At 35.5% G+C, this 16917-nt stretch overlaps 1 protein-coding gene across 4 annotated transcripts in view; it reads left to right on the top strand.

Moving 5' to 3' along the window:
* Mekk1 (mitogen-activated protein kinase kinase kinase 4) overlaps positions 1–16917 on the top strand; it is a 129327-nt gene that overhangs the window by 28675 nt on the left and 83735 nt on the right. For 3 of the 4 annotated variants that reach the window (XM_069842147.1, XM_069842148.1, XM_069842149.1), the window contains 3 exons: positions 2864–3063; positions 8001–8240; positions 16592–16745. In XM_069842147.1, the coding sequence (XP_069698248.1) occupies positions 2864–3063; positions 8001–8240; positions 16592–16745 (594 nt within the window). The remainder of the gene's footprint in view (positions 1–2863; positions 3064–8000; positions 8241–16591; positions 16746–16917) is intronic. The other variant, XM_069842150.1, reaches the window with a different exon arrangement.

Below are 16917 nucleotides of genomic sequence, written 5' to 3'. Positions count from 1 at the left end.
AGTGGACTATAGTGGACTTTATGTTGTCAGCAAACAGCTGGATACATTAAGAATTTTGATTACATATATATTCAAATGACATTTCAGTAACAACAGCAAAAAAATACTGATATTCTCTTTCTTGTGACAGCACAGACTGAATATGTTGTTGTTGTTTTCTAATGCCAGGCATTTGACAATAAAGTCAAAGTGAGTACCCCTCATTTCTCGTGAAAAACAACAACTGAATAGACTACAGTGGACTATAGTGGACTTTATGTTGTCAGCAAACAGCTGGATACATTAAGAATTTTGATTACATATATATTCAAATGACATTTCAGTAACAACAGCAAAAAAATACTGATATTCTCTTTCTTGTGACAGCACAGACTGAATATGTTGTTGTTGTTTTCTAATGCCAGGCATTTGACAATAAAGTCATTTGACCTTTTGCACTCCAATATTTTTCAAAGTTATTATGAAAATGGCAAGTTGTAGCCGATTTAAGTGAACACCATATTTTAATGTTTTGGTGGCTACTTCATTCACACACAACCCCCAGAATGTCTGGAGGACCACACCTGCTGTTGGTCAACGGGTCCACTGGACCTAGTTGGGAGATCTTGTTGATCACCAACTTTCCCTCCTTAAGCCACTGGAGGACGATTTTAGTGCCATAGCAGGTCAGCACTAGGAACAGAAAAGTAGGAAGGGTAGGAAGGAAAGTGAAATGAACCCCTAGGCATCAAATGCTCTAATACTGTCGGGGTCGAAAAAAGTAAGAGTTCAATCAGAGGACTGGATAGGAAAGGGTAAAGAGGGAATTAGGTATTGAATAGAGAAAAATTATACCAAATTCGGCCAATAACTCATCAAGCTGACCAGTGCTAATTGATGAGTAGCCCCTCCCTTTAGTTCAGCTTGTAAAATTATGCTTACTAACAGCTGCACCACGGGAAGGTAGGGATGGGACATTGGATATTTGTCCAGGTTGGTTCCATAAAGCCTTCAATGGGAAGGATTAATGGCTCTCCCCCCTGTATTCGACAAATACCGTTTTGCATACTGAATATAAGACTTGCCATGCCTCTTGTTTTTTCATCTTTTCTCCCTCGTCCTCCTTTGTTCTGGTTGCAATAATTTGTTTTTGTCTTATGAGAAAAATAGACATAATATCTATTAAAGTTTTGCTGTGAGGATGTCTTTCACATTTATTCCCGTGGTATGTTATTAATGGCTGGGTAGCTCAGTTTGTAAAGCAATTGGCTATGGACTGGAAGGTCCTAGGCTCAGTTCTTGGTGGTAAGGAAATTTTCTCGTTGCCAAAATTTCCAGAACTGCCTCCTATGAAATTGAGTACCTGGACTTTCCCAGAGGTAAAAGGCAATCGGAGCATTGTGCCAACCACAACACCTCATTCTAGTACTGAGAGCAAGAAAGCATGAAGGTTTAGAAGATAGATGATAGAAGATAGAACTTTTATTGTCGAAGGCATAATATATGCATAGACATGGTCAGATATATACATTACATTAAATTTAAAATATGTCGAATATAAAATACATTATTCATTTCAAGGGCCCATGCGTGTATCCTCTAGATTGTAGGGACACAAATTTATTAATTTCATTTTTATATAATTCCTGAATTTGTGAGTATTTTTTGTAAATTTGATGTCCTCAGGCAAACTATTGTAGATTTTGATACGAAAGACCATATAGGTTCTGCTAATATTTGTAAGATGGTGTACTGGAATAGTTAAACTATTTTTGTTACGAGTATCATAAGTATGAAATTCACTATTTTGGTGAAAATCAGACAGATTTTTATAAATTAGTTGTAAAACATTAAAAAAAAATATATATAGGCCTACCATAAACAGTGAGAATATTATACTGTAAAAAATATTCCCTACAAGAGGTCCTACTGTCAACGCCTGCTATGCACCTGACAATATGCTTTTGAGCCATAATATTTTATTCAACATGGTTCCAGATCCCCAAAAACAAATGCCATATGAAAGCCTTGACTCAACGTGTGCAAAATAAAATAATAAAAAGACATCAATACATCGTGATTTATTATCGTCTTCAAAATTCTGATTTGATAACAAATACTGTTGAGTTTAGAAATTAAACTTGTGCAATGGGATCTCCAAGACAAACAATCGTCAAATGTAACACCCAAAAATTTAGTAGTTTCCCATTTACGTAAGTATTGATCTTGAATAGAAATGTTAATGTTCTTCAGATTTTTCTTTTGAGAATTGTAAAAATGAATATATCCAGTCTTATTAACATTTAAGTGAAGCAGATTGCTATCAAACCATGTTTTGAGATCTTTTAACAGGTCACAACAGATAGTCTCTAAATCCAGTTCATTTCCATCTTTAACAATAACAGAAGTATCATCGGCATACATACACATAAAATAATTTCTTACATACATGGGTAAATCGTTTACATGTAAAAGAAACAATACAGGGCCCAAAACAGAGCCCTGAGGAACACCTACATCAATATGTACATTCTTGGATCTCTCTGTGGCTAGTCATGATAATATCTTTGAAAAATATTGGAGTGCAAGAGGTCAAATGACTTTATTGTCAAACGCCTGGCATTAGAAAACAACAACAACATTCTTGGATCTATATTTATGTGTATAATTATTTATTTTATGATCCTTGTGTAGTATTTCCACATATTAATATCTGTTATGAAGATAAGAGGCAAACCATAGATAAGAGGCAAGAGGTTTATTTCAATATGTCCCCAAATGCCTTTTTGATGTGTATAGAAGATACCTTTATCTGCCCATTTTATTTCTAAAGGTAATGGAGAGACGTAATGTTTGATTGCAAAATTACTTGATCTTTTTTTAGGCAATGTGTTTATGGTACAACATGACAAAACATCACCGGCTCAAGATGCTCATAATTGGAAAGCTTGTATATATACACCAAAAAAACTACAATTGGCCTCATGTTGGACCTTTAAATGAAGATGATCCAAATGTTTCATCTGGTGTTGGAACAGATATGAGTGACGATAATTCATATCAAGACCTACGTCATACTTCTAGGTAAGTGGGTAGCTTCTTATTCAGAGAAACCTGAGTTACCCATTATTCTATAGGTGCGATCCAGAACAAACCTGCTATGCTTGCTATGATTTTCATAAATGGGACTTAGCAAGATAGTTTACAAGATCGGGGATTCTTAACTCATTTATCAAAGTGTTCATGTCAACATGTGTTTCTTTTTAACAAGTTAGGTCGACTGTCATCTTAAAAATGTCATTATGATACGTAGAAAACAGATTACTTATTTTATTCTTCTCCCTTCTTCTTCATTTTTGGTTATGCAAGTAGACAGAAACATATATATTTTCCATACTTACTTACAAATAGCTTTTAGGGAACCCGGATATTCATTGCTGGTTTCATATAAGCCGTCATAGGTCCCTATCCTGAGCAAGATTAATCCAGTCCCTAGTATAATGTCGCAACTCCCTCAAATCCATTTTAATATTATCCTCCCATCTACGTCTCGGCCTCCCCAAAGGTCTTTTTCCTCAGGTCTTCCAAATAACACTCTATACACATATTTGGATTCACCCATACGTACCACATGCCCTGCTCATCTCAAACATCTGGGCTTAATGTTCCTAATTATGTCAGGTGAAGAATACAATGCTTGCAGTTCTGTGTTGTGAAACTTTCCTCATTCTCCTGTAACTTCATCTTAACCTCAAATATTTTCCTAAGCACCTTATTCTCGAATCTTAACCTCAAATATTTTCCTAAGCACCTTATTCTCGAACACTTTTAACCTCTGTTTCTCTCTCAAAGTGAGAGTCAAAAAACCATAAGAACAACTAGTAATGTAACTGTTTATAAATTTTAACTTTCAGTTTTTTTTTTAAAGCAGACTAGATGACAAAAGCTTCTCAATTGAATAATAACAGGCATTTTCCATATTTAATCTGCGTTTAATTTCTTCCCGAGTGTCATTTACATTTGTTACTGTTGCTCCAAGATATTTGAATTTTTCTACCTTTTCTAAAGATAAATTTCCAATTTTTATATTTCCATTTTGTACTATGTTCTGGTCACGAGACATAATCATATATCTTGTTTTATTAGGGTTTACTTCCAAATCTATCTCCTTACTTGCTTCAAGTAAAATTCCCTGTTTTCCCTAATTGTTTATGGATTTTCTCCTAACATATTCACGTGATCCACATAAACAAGCAGCTGATGTAACCCGTTCAATTCCAAACCCCCTTTGTTTTCCTGGACTTTCCTAATGACATATTCTAGAGCAAAGTTAAAAAGTAAAGGTGATTGTGCATCCGCTTGCTTTAGCCCGCAGTGAATTGGAAAAGCATCCAACAGAAACTGGCCTATATGAACTCTGCTGTATGTTTCACTAAGACACATTTTAATAATTACAAAAATCGAATTAAAATTGTTTATTTTAATTTGTATGGTGTTAAAATAAATTCGCGTAATGTTAATTTATTGTTTGACTCCCCTTTTGGAATACAGTTAGGCAGAGCTATTTTCTTAACAAATCAGTCAGTATTAAATACATTTTTATAAAAAATTCAGTGAAAGATTACAATAATATTTATTAAACAGATGCATAATGCTTAAATAACAGACTTATTCTTTGCCTTCTTTGCACATTTTAACACTCTTTTGTGTTCAGACTACTTACATAGACTCTCTTCAACTTCACTGCTCACACCAATACTAATTTTCTTTTCTAAAGTTTGTTTCACGCAAAGCTGAAATATATCTTATGCTATAAGACCATATGCTGCTTATTGCAAAAACATTTGTTTCAACACATTACATGTAATTTACTCGATTTGTTATTATAATCCATGAGACTTTACTTTTACGGTTTTTGGAGAGAAATAACAATATTACTCATCTTGAAAACCTCGTCATGATGACAGAGATAAAACTGGAACTTCTTGAAGGAAAAGAGTAGCATAGTTTTCAAACTCCCATCTCACTATTATATTCTTTTCTTTCAACATTTCCTGAATGATAGCTGCTTCAATTTTTTCCACTATGCTGCAGGCAGACAGATGATGGAAAAATGCAACTAGTGTCCTTGCTAATAGAAACGAGAAAAAGAAAATACAGTAAATAACATTTAATTTTGGTTTTAAAGTGAAGCTGAAAGAATTAATTACCATTTTGTTATATTACATGCATTGTATTCACCAATAAAAAAATAACTTCATCTGTATATATGTGAAAAAATTTGCTTGTTTTCTTTTTGTCACATATAGGCTAGTTCAGATGAAGAATTTTTTTTCTTTTGCAGTAATTATTACAAAATATGTTAGTTGACACTCAGATCACTATTATTCTGACGAACACTTTCTGCATTACTTTCATTGCAGAGGTCTGCATCGGACGTTTTCACTCAAGCGCCAAGTAGTTCATAGCATAATCCGATAGGTAGCGCACATGCATGATGGGTAAAATTGTCGTGAGCGATAAATCCTCGAACGGTATAAGCCTAGCGTTAGACATTCGTTCTTGTTACATTGATGAACTGTGTAGTAACATCATAGATGTTTATCATTTCAAAACTTTGCAGTGTTTAACAAACCTCTCCATAGTACAATTACAAAACTTGCTTTAAAATGTAATATAAATGTTGTATGTAAATGTTTTTTTTTTTCCACACAGGAGTGATTTTGTTTTTGCCACATCTGATAGATGTTATTGGATGTAAATGTAATTATTATGAACGGAGAACACAATCACAATAATGCAAGAACCGTATCAAGTTTTCTAGTAATAATAATAATAATCTCTAATAATATTAGTGTATCAATCTTTGCGTCTGTAACAGTTGTGCAGCATGATTATTCGTTTTATTATATTTTCTGTGACATTATCTCTGTACTAATATTGTTATTAATTTACTGCTATATAATAATATTTTGTAAAACGTTTCTACATTGTCGCAGTATATAGGCGAAACACTATGTATGTACCTATCATATTATATATGTGGTAGATCAAATATTGAATAATTATTAATTAGCAATAATAACTGTATATCGAAGTTTTTCATACTATTTTATTTATAACTTCATGCTACTTTTTGGTACGTTCCATTAAACGTTTGTCATAAATGCAGAAAATAAAGCCTTATTTCTGTCGTGTGAGCAAAACATATGTGTATCTTATCTGTCGCCTTCCATACAAGATAAGACATGTCGGTGAAATGACCTTGTTCTGTGCTTCCATTTATTACGAGCGTATCACGACCGATATTATCTCACTCAAGGGTGCGACATTCGACCGAGTTCAAGCGAGCTGTTTAACTCCAATGCAGTACTCTGGTTCATTGCTACACACATCTGATTCTCATGAAAGTTCTATTACATTTGCTGCCTTTATTGTTATTTTAAATGCAACTCCTCTTCGGTTTTATTTCAGGTATTGTGACTCTGAATCACCACATAATTGTGATATTATTAAATTAATTCTAAATTACCACATTCCCATTTCCTCCACCAATGTCTGATTTTCAACTTAAGTCATTCACCCAAGACCGAATTGTAATTGTAGATTCTTTGCCACTGTAGCATTGCCCTTGGTACACTATTGGAGGTGGTCTACAGCACACCAGTATGATGATACTAGAGCAATGGTGGAATGCTGGTAGGAGAAACGGGAGTACCCCACAAAAACTTGCCACTGAACACAATTTTTTTTCCACTACAAATTCAATTTGGACCCACAAGGATTCGAACCCAGGTTATCAGCTTGGAAAGCTGATGCTCTAGCCTTTGGGCTAATGGTGAACCTGAATTACAACGTTAGTAAAGGATGTTCCTCTACTTTTACTTCATATCAACTGTTTGTTTCATCATTAATATTAAGATGTTCATCCATCACCACAATGTCCTTATATCATGAGTATTTTAGCTGTTACAGTACAGTCTGGTTACAACATCCAATCACATACCTTAAGCATAGAAGATTATTATTACAAGAATCGATTTAATTTTCAATTATTTCAATCTTACTAGTCTATCTTTTTCAGACACCACAGGTATGATATCCCAGAAACTTATTGACTTCATTGTATCTTTAGACTTTAAAGATTTTCAATTTTCTGTTCAATTTCATACATTTGTCTCAAACTCATGTTACACTGGCCATTTCCAAACTAATCCCTCCAACAAATCAGTCTGCTATTTATCTGGTAAGATTAGCTGAATTTCAGTTTACCCGGACAATATTGACATTCTCTAGTTAGGCCTTTTGTTATTTAAAGTAATAGCATTTATAGTTTATATATACTGGTCAAAAAAGCTTTGCATATTACGGAATTTTTAAATTTCTTTCTGTGGTTACAAGGCAACCATCATCATAAAATGATAATTGCTACAAACAGCTATTAGAGGGGCAGCCATTTTTTCTCTACAATCTATACGATGCTTAAACAAGGGATCTCGTGTATATAACTACTGCAAAGCAATTCCCATATATGGTTACAGGCTGTTTATACATCCATTGCTTATGTATGGTTTATTAGTAATGTTTCCTGTCCCAACTCTGCAGAAATCTTTAGCGTATAAAAACTATACACGGTTTATTTAATAAGACCGTATATACCTATTTACTTTTTTCTGCTAATTGACTTATTTAGAAAGAAAACTATACAGCTTTTTTAGGGGTAACTCATTCCAAATAATTTACCAGTTATTTAATAATACAGTATGTGTTTCAAAGATAACTGCTTTTACTTCAGTTAGTAGTCAATGGTTATTGCATAAAGTATTTGATAATATTGTATAGGCTACAGTTTAAATTGCCCTATTTATTTAAAACTTTAGTGTATGTGTGTTATTAGTATTAATTTAATATGCATACATGATAACATGATGGCTTCTGGTGGAACTGATCTCTAATATATTTTATATTAAAAATGCTGTATTTTGTGATCATTTTCTTATATTTCTGTTTTTGTTTTGTAGAAGCGCTTCAGTGGAAGGAAGGCCATTTCGATTTAGGAATCGAACTGTTCATTTTGATGTGGACAGCAGTAGTCCCTCAGATTCTAATAATTCAAATCTTTCTCATGGCACAAATACTACCTCATCATCAGAAGGAGGAATGGACCTTCCCGATTGTCCAGTGGAGTTTTACAGTGCATCAATGATTGCGAGCATGGTATCAACGTCTTATTCATACAAGGAATCAATATATCCTTATAGGTATGTCATTTCTTGCATTATTATCATAATCATCATTGTTATCATCATCGTCGTAGTTGTTGTCCTCATGTTATTATTGCTGCCGCCACCACCACCACCACCACCACCACCCCCGCCACTGCCACTGCCACCGCCACTGCCGCCACCACTGCCATCACCACTGCCCCCACCGCCGCCCCCACCATCACCACCACCACCACCACCTCCACCACCACCACCACCACCACCACCACCACCACCACCACCACTTCTCAGTGGAATTTAAAAGCATAATAAAATGGTGATTGATCAAATGGTTACCATGCTTGCCATTAAGTCTTAGGTTCACTGATTCAAACTCCACTAAAAAAATGATGAATAAAATCCCTTGACATGATTTTATTTGGGGTGTATGTAAAACTTGAAGTCCTGTGTCATAGGTTTATGGTTTGGCTTGACTTGGCTTAGCTTGGTTTTTCGTCATAGGTTTATGGCTTGGCTTGGCTTGGTTTTTCAAGGGCTGGATCCAGAATGAATCCATGCACTTAGGCTTATATATAAGGTGCCTAGAAGCAAAGTCAGCAATCTCCACTTTGGAAAATTTTACAGTAGAAGCAAAAAACTTTTTGAGGTGTTCACTGAACGACAATTTCATCAAAAACTATTTTCATATGTAAATAGACATCGGAAAAGCAATTTTACATAGTATCTTTACTTTAAAGTAACTGTGGAACAATATATTAAAGCTTTTCATATGGAGATTGCTGTTTTTGCTTCTCAGAAGTGGATATTACAGTCTTTGCATGTAAGATGAGGAAGATTACCAGGTTTTATTGCAGATTTCAGAAGTCATGTGTAATCATCAAATTTAATTCTGAATTATAAACATTATTTTAGGGATAACAAAACATACAATTTTTTTTTCACAATATTCAACATTTGAAAAGTCATATTGTTCATCTTGCTACACACACAATTCTGCAGATTCTTCCATGAGTTCACACGCACAGTCATTAGTGTCTACCTCATTGGATAAGTCCAATGCATCAACATTGTCAATTAGTGGCTTGTAAAAATCCAATTTTGCATTGTGACCCCAGTTCTCACTGAAGTGGATTTGAAGCAGTTGTTTGACATCAGAAATTTTCTTAGGATGCACAAGATTTGGTTGTAGAGGTGGAATGCGTTTTGGAACCATTTGAGTGACATGAGTTTCTTTTTTTGTTATGTATTTAAAGCAGCCTGAGTCATGCATGTCATCACCTCTCACCAGGATATTGCGATTATTGTTGGTTGGTCTCTTGAGAATGTTTCTCTATACTGTTCATTTTACTGGAAATTTTATGATAGCTGTCGTCATTAAAACAAAGTAATTTAGTTTACTTTTACCTCAGAGAAATAGAACTGACACTGTAATAACCATAATAACAATGAGAAAAAGGAAAGAAGACAGCTGGTGGTCACGTGACCAAATGGGATTCTCTGATTGGCCAATGTGGATATTGCTGGCTTTGCTTCTCAGATTGTCATATTGAGCATGGAGATTGCTACCTTTGCTTCTAACCCCGGTTTTCAATATGAAAATTAAACCATTTATAGCTGCTTTTGCTTCACATAACCTATGGAGATTGCTAGAAAACACCAAGGAGAATCCAATGCTGCCATAATACAAGTTTCTAAAAAAAGTGGAGATTGCTGACTTTGCTTCTAGGCACCTCATATATTAGCTCATTGTGCGCACTTTATATGCGATGATTGTCCAAGTCTAATGAGTAGCATTCGTGAATCCGATACTGACAAGTAGGCCATCTTGTCTCCTCTCTGAAAGAGTGAAGGAGCCAGGTCTCATACCCAGACAAATACCTGATAATTTCCAGGATTTGAAGCTCTAAGCCCCTCTTATATCTACATTGGAGATCTGTATTACCCCCAAAACTTCATCCCAGGCTATTTTTAACTATTGCAGTTGATAGATGAATTAAGGTTAGGTGGAGTGTGTTAGTGGAATGAAAGAGGGAAAGGGGTATCTCGAGAAAAACCTTCTGCAATGTCTGCTTTGTACATCACAAATTTTATTTATTTTATTTTAAAATGTGAACATAACAGGCCAACCAATTACAATGTTCACGTATAACTACAATATTAATTATTAAATACAAAAATTACGTTATATATTTACAAAGTTATGGGGACAAAGACAATCTAATGATATAAATACAAGAAACATAAAAATATAAAAATAACTACTGAAGCTTTCCTGGCGACGTGATAATTCGAAGTTTTCTCGGGCTTCCAGCCAGGTCATAAGTTGGTGATCCACCGACGTTTCGAGGATGTTCATCTTCCACATCTTCAGGGTTAAATGATATCTGAGGGTACCCAGCTCCTTAATTTATAGTGCCAGAGGGAGTCAGCCGAGGAGCTGTGCGCCGATTGGCTGTTATTAGTGTGGACCGCGGCGAGAACGCGGCCGACGTGTCGTCTTGCTTTGTGCTTTCCGGCTGAATGACCTTAGGTCTCACGGTGGGCTCGGCGGACGAGTTCTCATGTGTCCTCCGCTGATGACGGCCCGTCGTCCGGGCGGTGAGAAATTTAATAGCCGGTGCCCATGCTGTGCTTAGTTGGAGACCCGAGTCCTGGTTCAGGTTACCGCGTTCCGCCGCTATGGCCAGGGTTTCTTTTACTCTTCTATCCCAATAGCCTGCACACTTTACCAGGACCTCGGTGTTATTGAAATTAGCCCTGTGGCTTTTTTCAATGCAATGTTCAGCCAATCCGGATTTTTCGGGCTGCATTAATCTGATGCTTCTTTGATGTTCCGAAAGATGCGTTGCTATTGTGCGTCCAGTCTGTCCAATGTAAGCCGCATCACATTCACAGACGATCTAGGCCTCAGAGTACCAGGGATCTACCGCATCCCCTGTGAATGTGATACGGCTTATATTGGACAGACTGGACGCACAATAGCAACGCATCTTTCGGAACATCAAAGAAGCATCAGATTAATGCAGCCCGAAAAATCCGGATTGGCTGAACATTGCATTGAAAAAAGCCATAGAGCTAATTTCAATAACACCGAGGTCCTGGTAAAGTGTGCGGGCTATTGGGATAGAAGAGTAAAAGAAACCCTGGCCATAGCGGCGGAACACGGTAACCTGAACCGGGACTCGGGTCTCCAACTAAGCGCGGCATGGGCACCGGCTATTAAATTTCTCACTGCCCGGACGACGGGCCGTCATCAGCGGAGGACACATGAGAACTCGTCTGCCGAGCCCACCGTGAGACCCAAGGTCATTCAGCCGGAAAGTACAAAGCAAGACGACACGTCGGCCGCGTTCTCGCCGCGGTCCGCACTAATAACAGCCAATCAGCGCACAGCTCCTCTGCTGACTTCCTCTGGCACTATAAATTAAGGAGCTGGGTACCCTCCGATATCATTTAACCCTGAAGATGAGGAAGATGAACATCCTCGAAACGTCGGTGGATCACCAACTTATGACCTGGCTGGACGCCGAGAAAATTTCGAATTATAAAAATATAAAGATATATAGGAACAACAAAGTCAAAATAAAGTAAATATAAATCTTAAAACGAAAGTTAATGTGAATCTTAATCTTAATACAATAATAATCTTAATACAGAAATAATTTTAATACAAAGCAACAGAATGTAATATAAGTTATATCATTTGCAGTAAATTTATTACAAGTGTATTTGAATTGTTTAAGACTCATATAAAATATATCTATTTCTCCTAAGCTATGCAATCTATTATAAGTGTGCAGAACTCTATAAGAAGAACTAAAATAGTATGAATTTATATTTACTTTTGGGTTAAAAAATATGATATTTGTAAGAAGCATTGTATGGGACTTAAGAAGAAATATTATCATGTATACTAATATCATCTATTTTATTATTAATTTATATAGAACAGTAAGACATTACAATTTCTTCTATGTGGTCAGGTTGAAACGTTAAAAAATTGAATCATAAAATTATGTGTTTCATATTGTGGATAATAATTAAAACTTTTAAAATGCAGGTATTTTACAAATTTATTTCGAACTTGTTCAAGCAAATTTATATGTTTAATTGTCATTGAATTCCAAATTATCGAACAGTATTCTTGATTTGCAGTATTCTAAGTAATTGATTAACTAGCAGACTTACTCGTGTTAATTATGTAAGTTTGTGCGGCTTACAGCTGTTTCGGTGCTTCATCACACCATCCTCAGGGCCTACTAGATCTCGGCGTCATCTCGAACTTCTCTGCCTGTTATGTGGGTGCGTTTGATTGTTGAAAAGTGTTGAAAAGTGGAGTCAAATAGTGTGTGTGTGTACTGAAATTTATCTGTGTGTTGAGAATTTAATCAGGGTGTGTTTGTATATTTCGTATTGTTCTAGTGTGTTGAGTTTTTGGTTTTTGGGTTGTATGTGTAGGATTTCCATGTCCGCATTTATGTTATTGTATGTATGGTTAGCATTGGTTATGTGATTGGCATATGTAGATGTATTGTGTCCTCTGGTTATTGCTTTAATGTGTTCTTTGTAGCGTGTTTGGAATGATCTGCCTGTCTGTCCAATGTAGAACTTGTCGCAACTATTATATGTGAGTTTGTATACGCCTGTGTGGTTGTATTTATTTGTTTGTGTTGTTTGTGTGTTGAGATGTCTTTGTAGTGTGTTTTCTGTTCTGTATGCTATGTTGTATTTCTGCTTTCTGAATGAGGATACTATCTTATGTGTGCTTTTGTTTTCATATGTTAGTCTGATGTATTTCTTGTGTTCTTGTGTTTGTGTTGTATATATAATACGAAATATACAAACACACTAAAACACACCCCGATCAAATTCTCAACACACAGATAAATTTCAGTACACACACACACTATTTGACTCCACTTTTCAACACCTTTCAACAATCAAACGCACCCATATAACAGGCAGAGAAGTTCGAGATGACGCCGAGATCTAGTAGGCTCTGAGGATGGTGTGATGAAGCACCAAAACAGCTGTAAGCTGCACAAACTTACATAATTAACACGAGTAAGTCCGCTAGTTAATCAAGTACTTATATTCAAGTGTTAAAAGTAGTGTACGCAAGATTCAAAATGAAGTATTTTAATTTTGACTACGAAAAAATTCCATCATGACTGGTGTGGGAATTGGACCTGGGCTACCTGAATGGAAGACGACACTGCTAGCACTAAGCCACAGTCGCAGCTCGTAGATCTATGGCACTTAATGACAAAATTTGAAATAAATTCTACAGGATTTATTTTACCATGTAAAAATTAAGCTCCACTAGCCATCATATTCACTTATTACCTTGTTATCGAGTTCAGTGAATTTCATCTTATAGGTACCTCTACTTCTGAAATAATTCAGTGCAATACTGTCAAGCTGACACTTGGATATATACACGAAGAGAAATTAGTAGAAACGAAATTTTTGCGTGGAATTTCAGGGAACACCACCTGTAGGAGTCCACCTGCATGTAGGCAACAAGTTTTGCACGACTATCCACAAGTAGCATATGTATATACAGGCGCTCTTGTTTGCTGCACATGTGCAATGCATTGTATCTGGGACTTGATAAAATTAGGCGGGCCATTTTTTTGGGAGACTCTACTTACATTCACTACAAACTTTTTATTTTCATTTATTCTCTTAATTAAATAATGTTATTCTTAAAAAAGCAATCATAACAGCAAAAAAGAACAGTTTTAATAAATTTATTGAAAATATTAATTATAGAAACATATAAATTTCCGAAGAATATTTCCAATACACAGGAAAATACTAGCCAACCTATTATTCATAATAACAAGACGCTAACAGATAGTAGAGATATAGCAAACACATTTAATAAACACTACTCAAACTCTCACAGATTACATCCCAATATCACTCATATCACTCAATAAAAGAATTGTATTCCAATGGATACCATCCCATTGTGAAGTCCTGGGAAACGAGAATGCGGATGCATTAGCAAAGAAGGGCAGCACTGCTACTTACAGACTCTGTAAATCTACATACTTAGACTTCAACAAACAAAATTTGATAACACAATCTCAAGGGAAAAAATGGAATTCTCTGCATCATAATCCACAGTTAATTCCTGATTTACCACGAACATCGTCTGTAGCTGCATTTAGATTGGCAACAGGCCATGATTGTTTGGCCAAACACCTGCATAGAATTGGAATATATCAGTCCCCTAACTGCCCATTGTGCAACTCAAACCAAGAAATGGATTCGGAACACCTCAAAATCTGTGCTTCAGTGGCTGACCATGATAATATCTTTGAAAAATATTGGAGTGCAAGAGGTCAAATGACTTTATTGTCAAACGCCTGGCATTAGAAAACAACAACAACAAATAATGTTATATCACAATGTTGGTTGTACTCCAGAAATTAGGTATCTCCAGCAATATGTTCAGATGGATATCAGAATTCCTTAGTCAAAGATTCATTGCCACTAAATTCAATAACTCACTTTCTAGTTACAGACAAACATATTGAGGTCTACTTCAGGGCGCTGTCCTCAGGACAACTTTATTCAATATTTATATTAATGACTTACCCTCCCTATTAGAGGAATCAAACATGAAAACAGCACTATTTGCAGATGATATAGTTTTGTGGACTTCCGGATCTTACAGACATAGAAACAAAATTCAAAATTCTGCTTTTAAAGCTCTAAATCAACTACATGAATGGAATACATCAAATTTGATGACACTCAATTTAAGCAAAAGTAACTACCAAATATTTTCACTTGGTAAAAAAGAAAGAGAATTCAATATCCAATACAATGGCCAACACCTTCCTAGGACTTATGAATCCAAATATCTTGGAGTTATTTTCGATAGTAAGTTAACATGGAGCAACCATTTGAAATACATTTCTGAAAAAGCTTGTAAAAGATTCTCCCTTCTAAAAAGACTAGCAGGAAAGAAATGGGGATGCTCTAGGAATACTTTGAACACTACATACAAAATGTTTATACAGCCAGTGCTGACATACTGCGGAGAAATTTTAATTACTTCACCTTTCATAAACGAAATAGAATATGTTCAAAACCAAGCTCTCAGACTCATTACTGGTGGAGTCAAAACAACTCCAATAGATTCTATGAGATTCCTCACTAATATTAACAGCATCAAAATGACAATAGAAGAAAAAGCACTGATTCAATATGAAAAACTTATTAGATTACCAGGAAACAATTGGCATTCATACAGTCCTCTCTGTAGATTGAAAACTCAAAAAAAGTTTCATATCCATTGTTCAAGAATTAAAACAGAAAATCAATATCCCGAATTTAAAAGAAAACCTCCAAATTGAACCAAACCCTTTAACTCTATTAAATATAGAATATAATCTAAATTTAAAAAAAGAAATACTAAAATCAGAAGTAAACACTGAAATACTAAAACAATTGTCTTTAGAGACAATTAATATTAGGTACCCTCCACAAAACTGGCTTCATTTATACACTGACGGATCCTTGATCTTCAGAGAACAAGGTACCGGTGCAGGTGTTATGTGCTGTCTCTTCTCACTTTATAGATCTCTTGGGTATGGAACAACAAGTTTTGATGAAGAAATCATTGCAATAAGTGAATGTCTCAGGAATCTTCTATGCCACATCAATAAATTTAGGAATGCAGTTATATTGTCAGACTCCAAAGCAGCTATTCTATCAATAGCCTCTAAACACACACCTTCATCTCAAACAGCAGAAATAACTAAAATGCTCTCTCAATTAATATCACTCAATAAAAGAATTGTATTCCAATGGATACCATCCCATTGTGGAATCCTGGGAAACGAGAATGCGGATGCTTTAGCAAAGAAGGGCAGCACTGCTACTTACAGACCTGTTACTAAATCTGCGTATTACTCTGTGAAAAGATTTATTAAATCTACATACTTCGACTTCAACAAACAAAATTTGATAACACAATCACAAGGGAAAAAATGGAACTCTCTGCATCAAAATCCACAGTTAATTCCCGATTTACCACGAAAATCGTCTGTAGCTGCATTTAGATTGGCAACAGGCCATGATTGTTTGGCCAAACACCTGCATAGAATTTGAATATATCAGTCCCCTAACTGCCCATTGTGCAACTCAAACCAAGAAATGGATTCGGAACACCTCAAAATCTGTGCTTCAGTGGCTGACCATGATAATATCTTTGAAAAATATTGGAGTGCAAGAGGTCAAATGACTTTATTGTCAAATGCCTGGCATTAGAAAACAACAACAACAATGTTGGTTGTATTAAATGTTGTTTTGAAAAATAGTTTTGGCATCAACATGTTCTGTTAACACATGCAATGTTGTATTTACAGGAAATACATGGAAGAAGTTCTGAAGACTAGAGGTTTAAGGAAAGCAATAAATTTCTTAGAAAAGCTACATAATCATGTACTTCGCAAAGCAATGATAACATTAGAGAAACCAGCAGAATATTATCATCTTAGAAATATAGATAACAATGAAAAGGTGGGTAGCCTGTATATTTTTTAAGGATGAATGGAGGATGGATGAGTGGGATGAATGAACAGACAAATAGAACAGACGAATATACAAACGGATACACAGATGAGTGGGGATGAGCAAATAGATGTCTTTGTGAATGGGTTTATTGGGTATGTGGCTGAGTGAGTAGATAGAA

Source organism: Periplaneta americana, chromosome 12 (genome assembly GCF_040183065.1).
Source record: "Periplaneta americana isolate PAMFEO1 chromosome 12, P.americana_PAMFEO1_priV1, whole genome shotgun sequence".
In the NCBI taxonomy this organism is placed as follows: Eukaryota; Metazoa; Arthropoda; class Insecta; order Blattodea; family Blattidae; genus Periplaneta; species Periplaneta americana.
The sequence above is the reverse complement of the archived record's forward strand: the minus strand, read 5'-3'. Positions and strand labels throughout refer to the sequence as shown.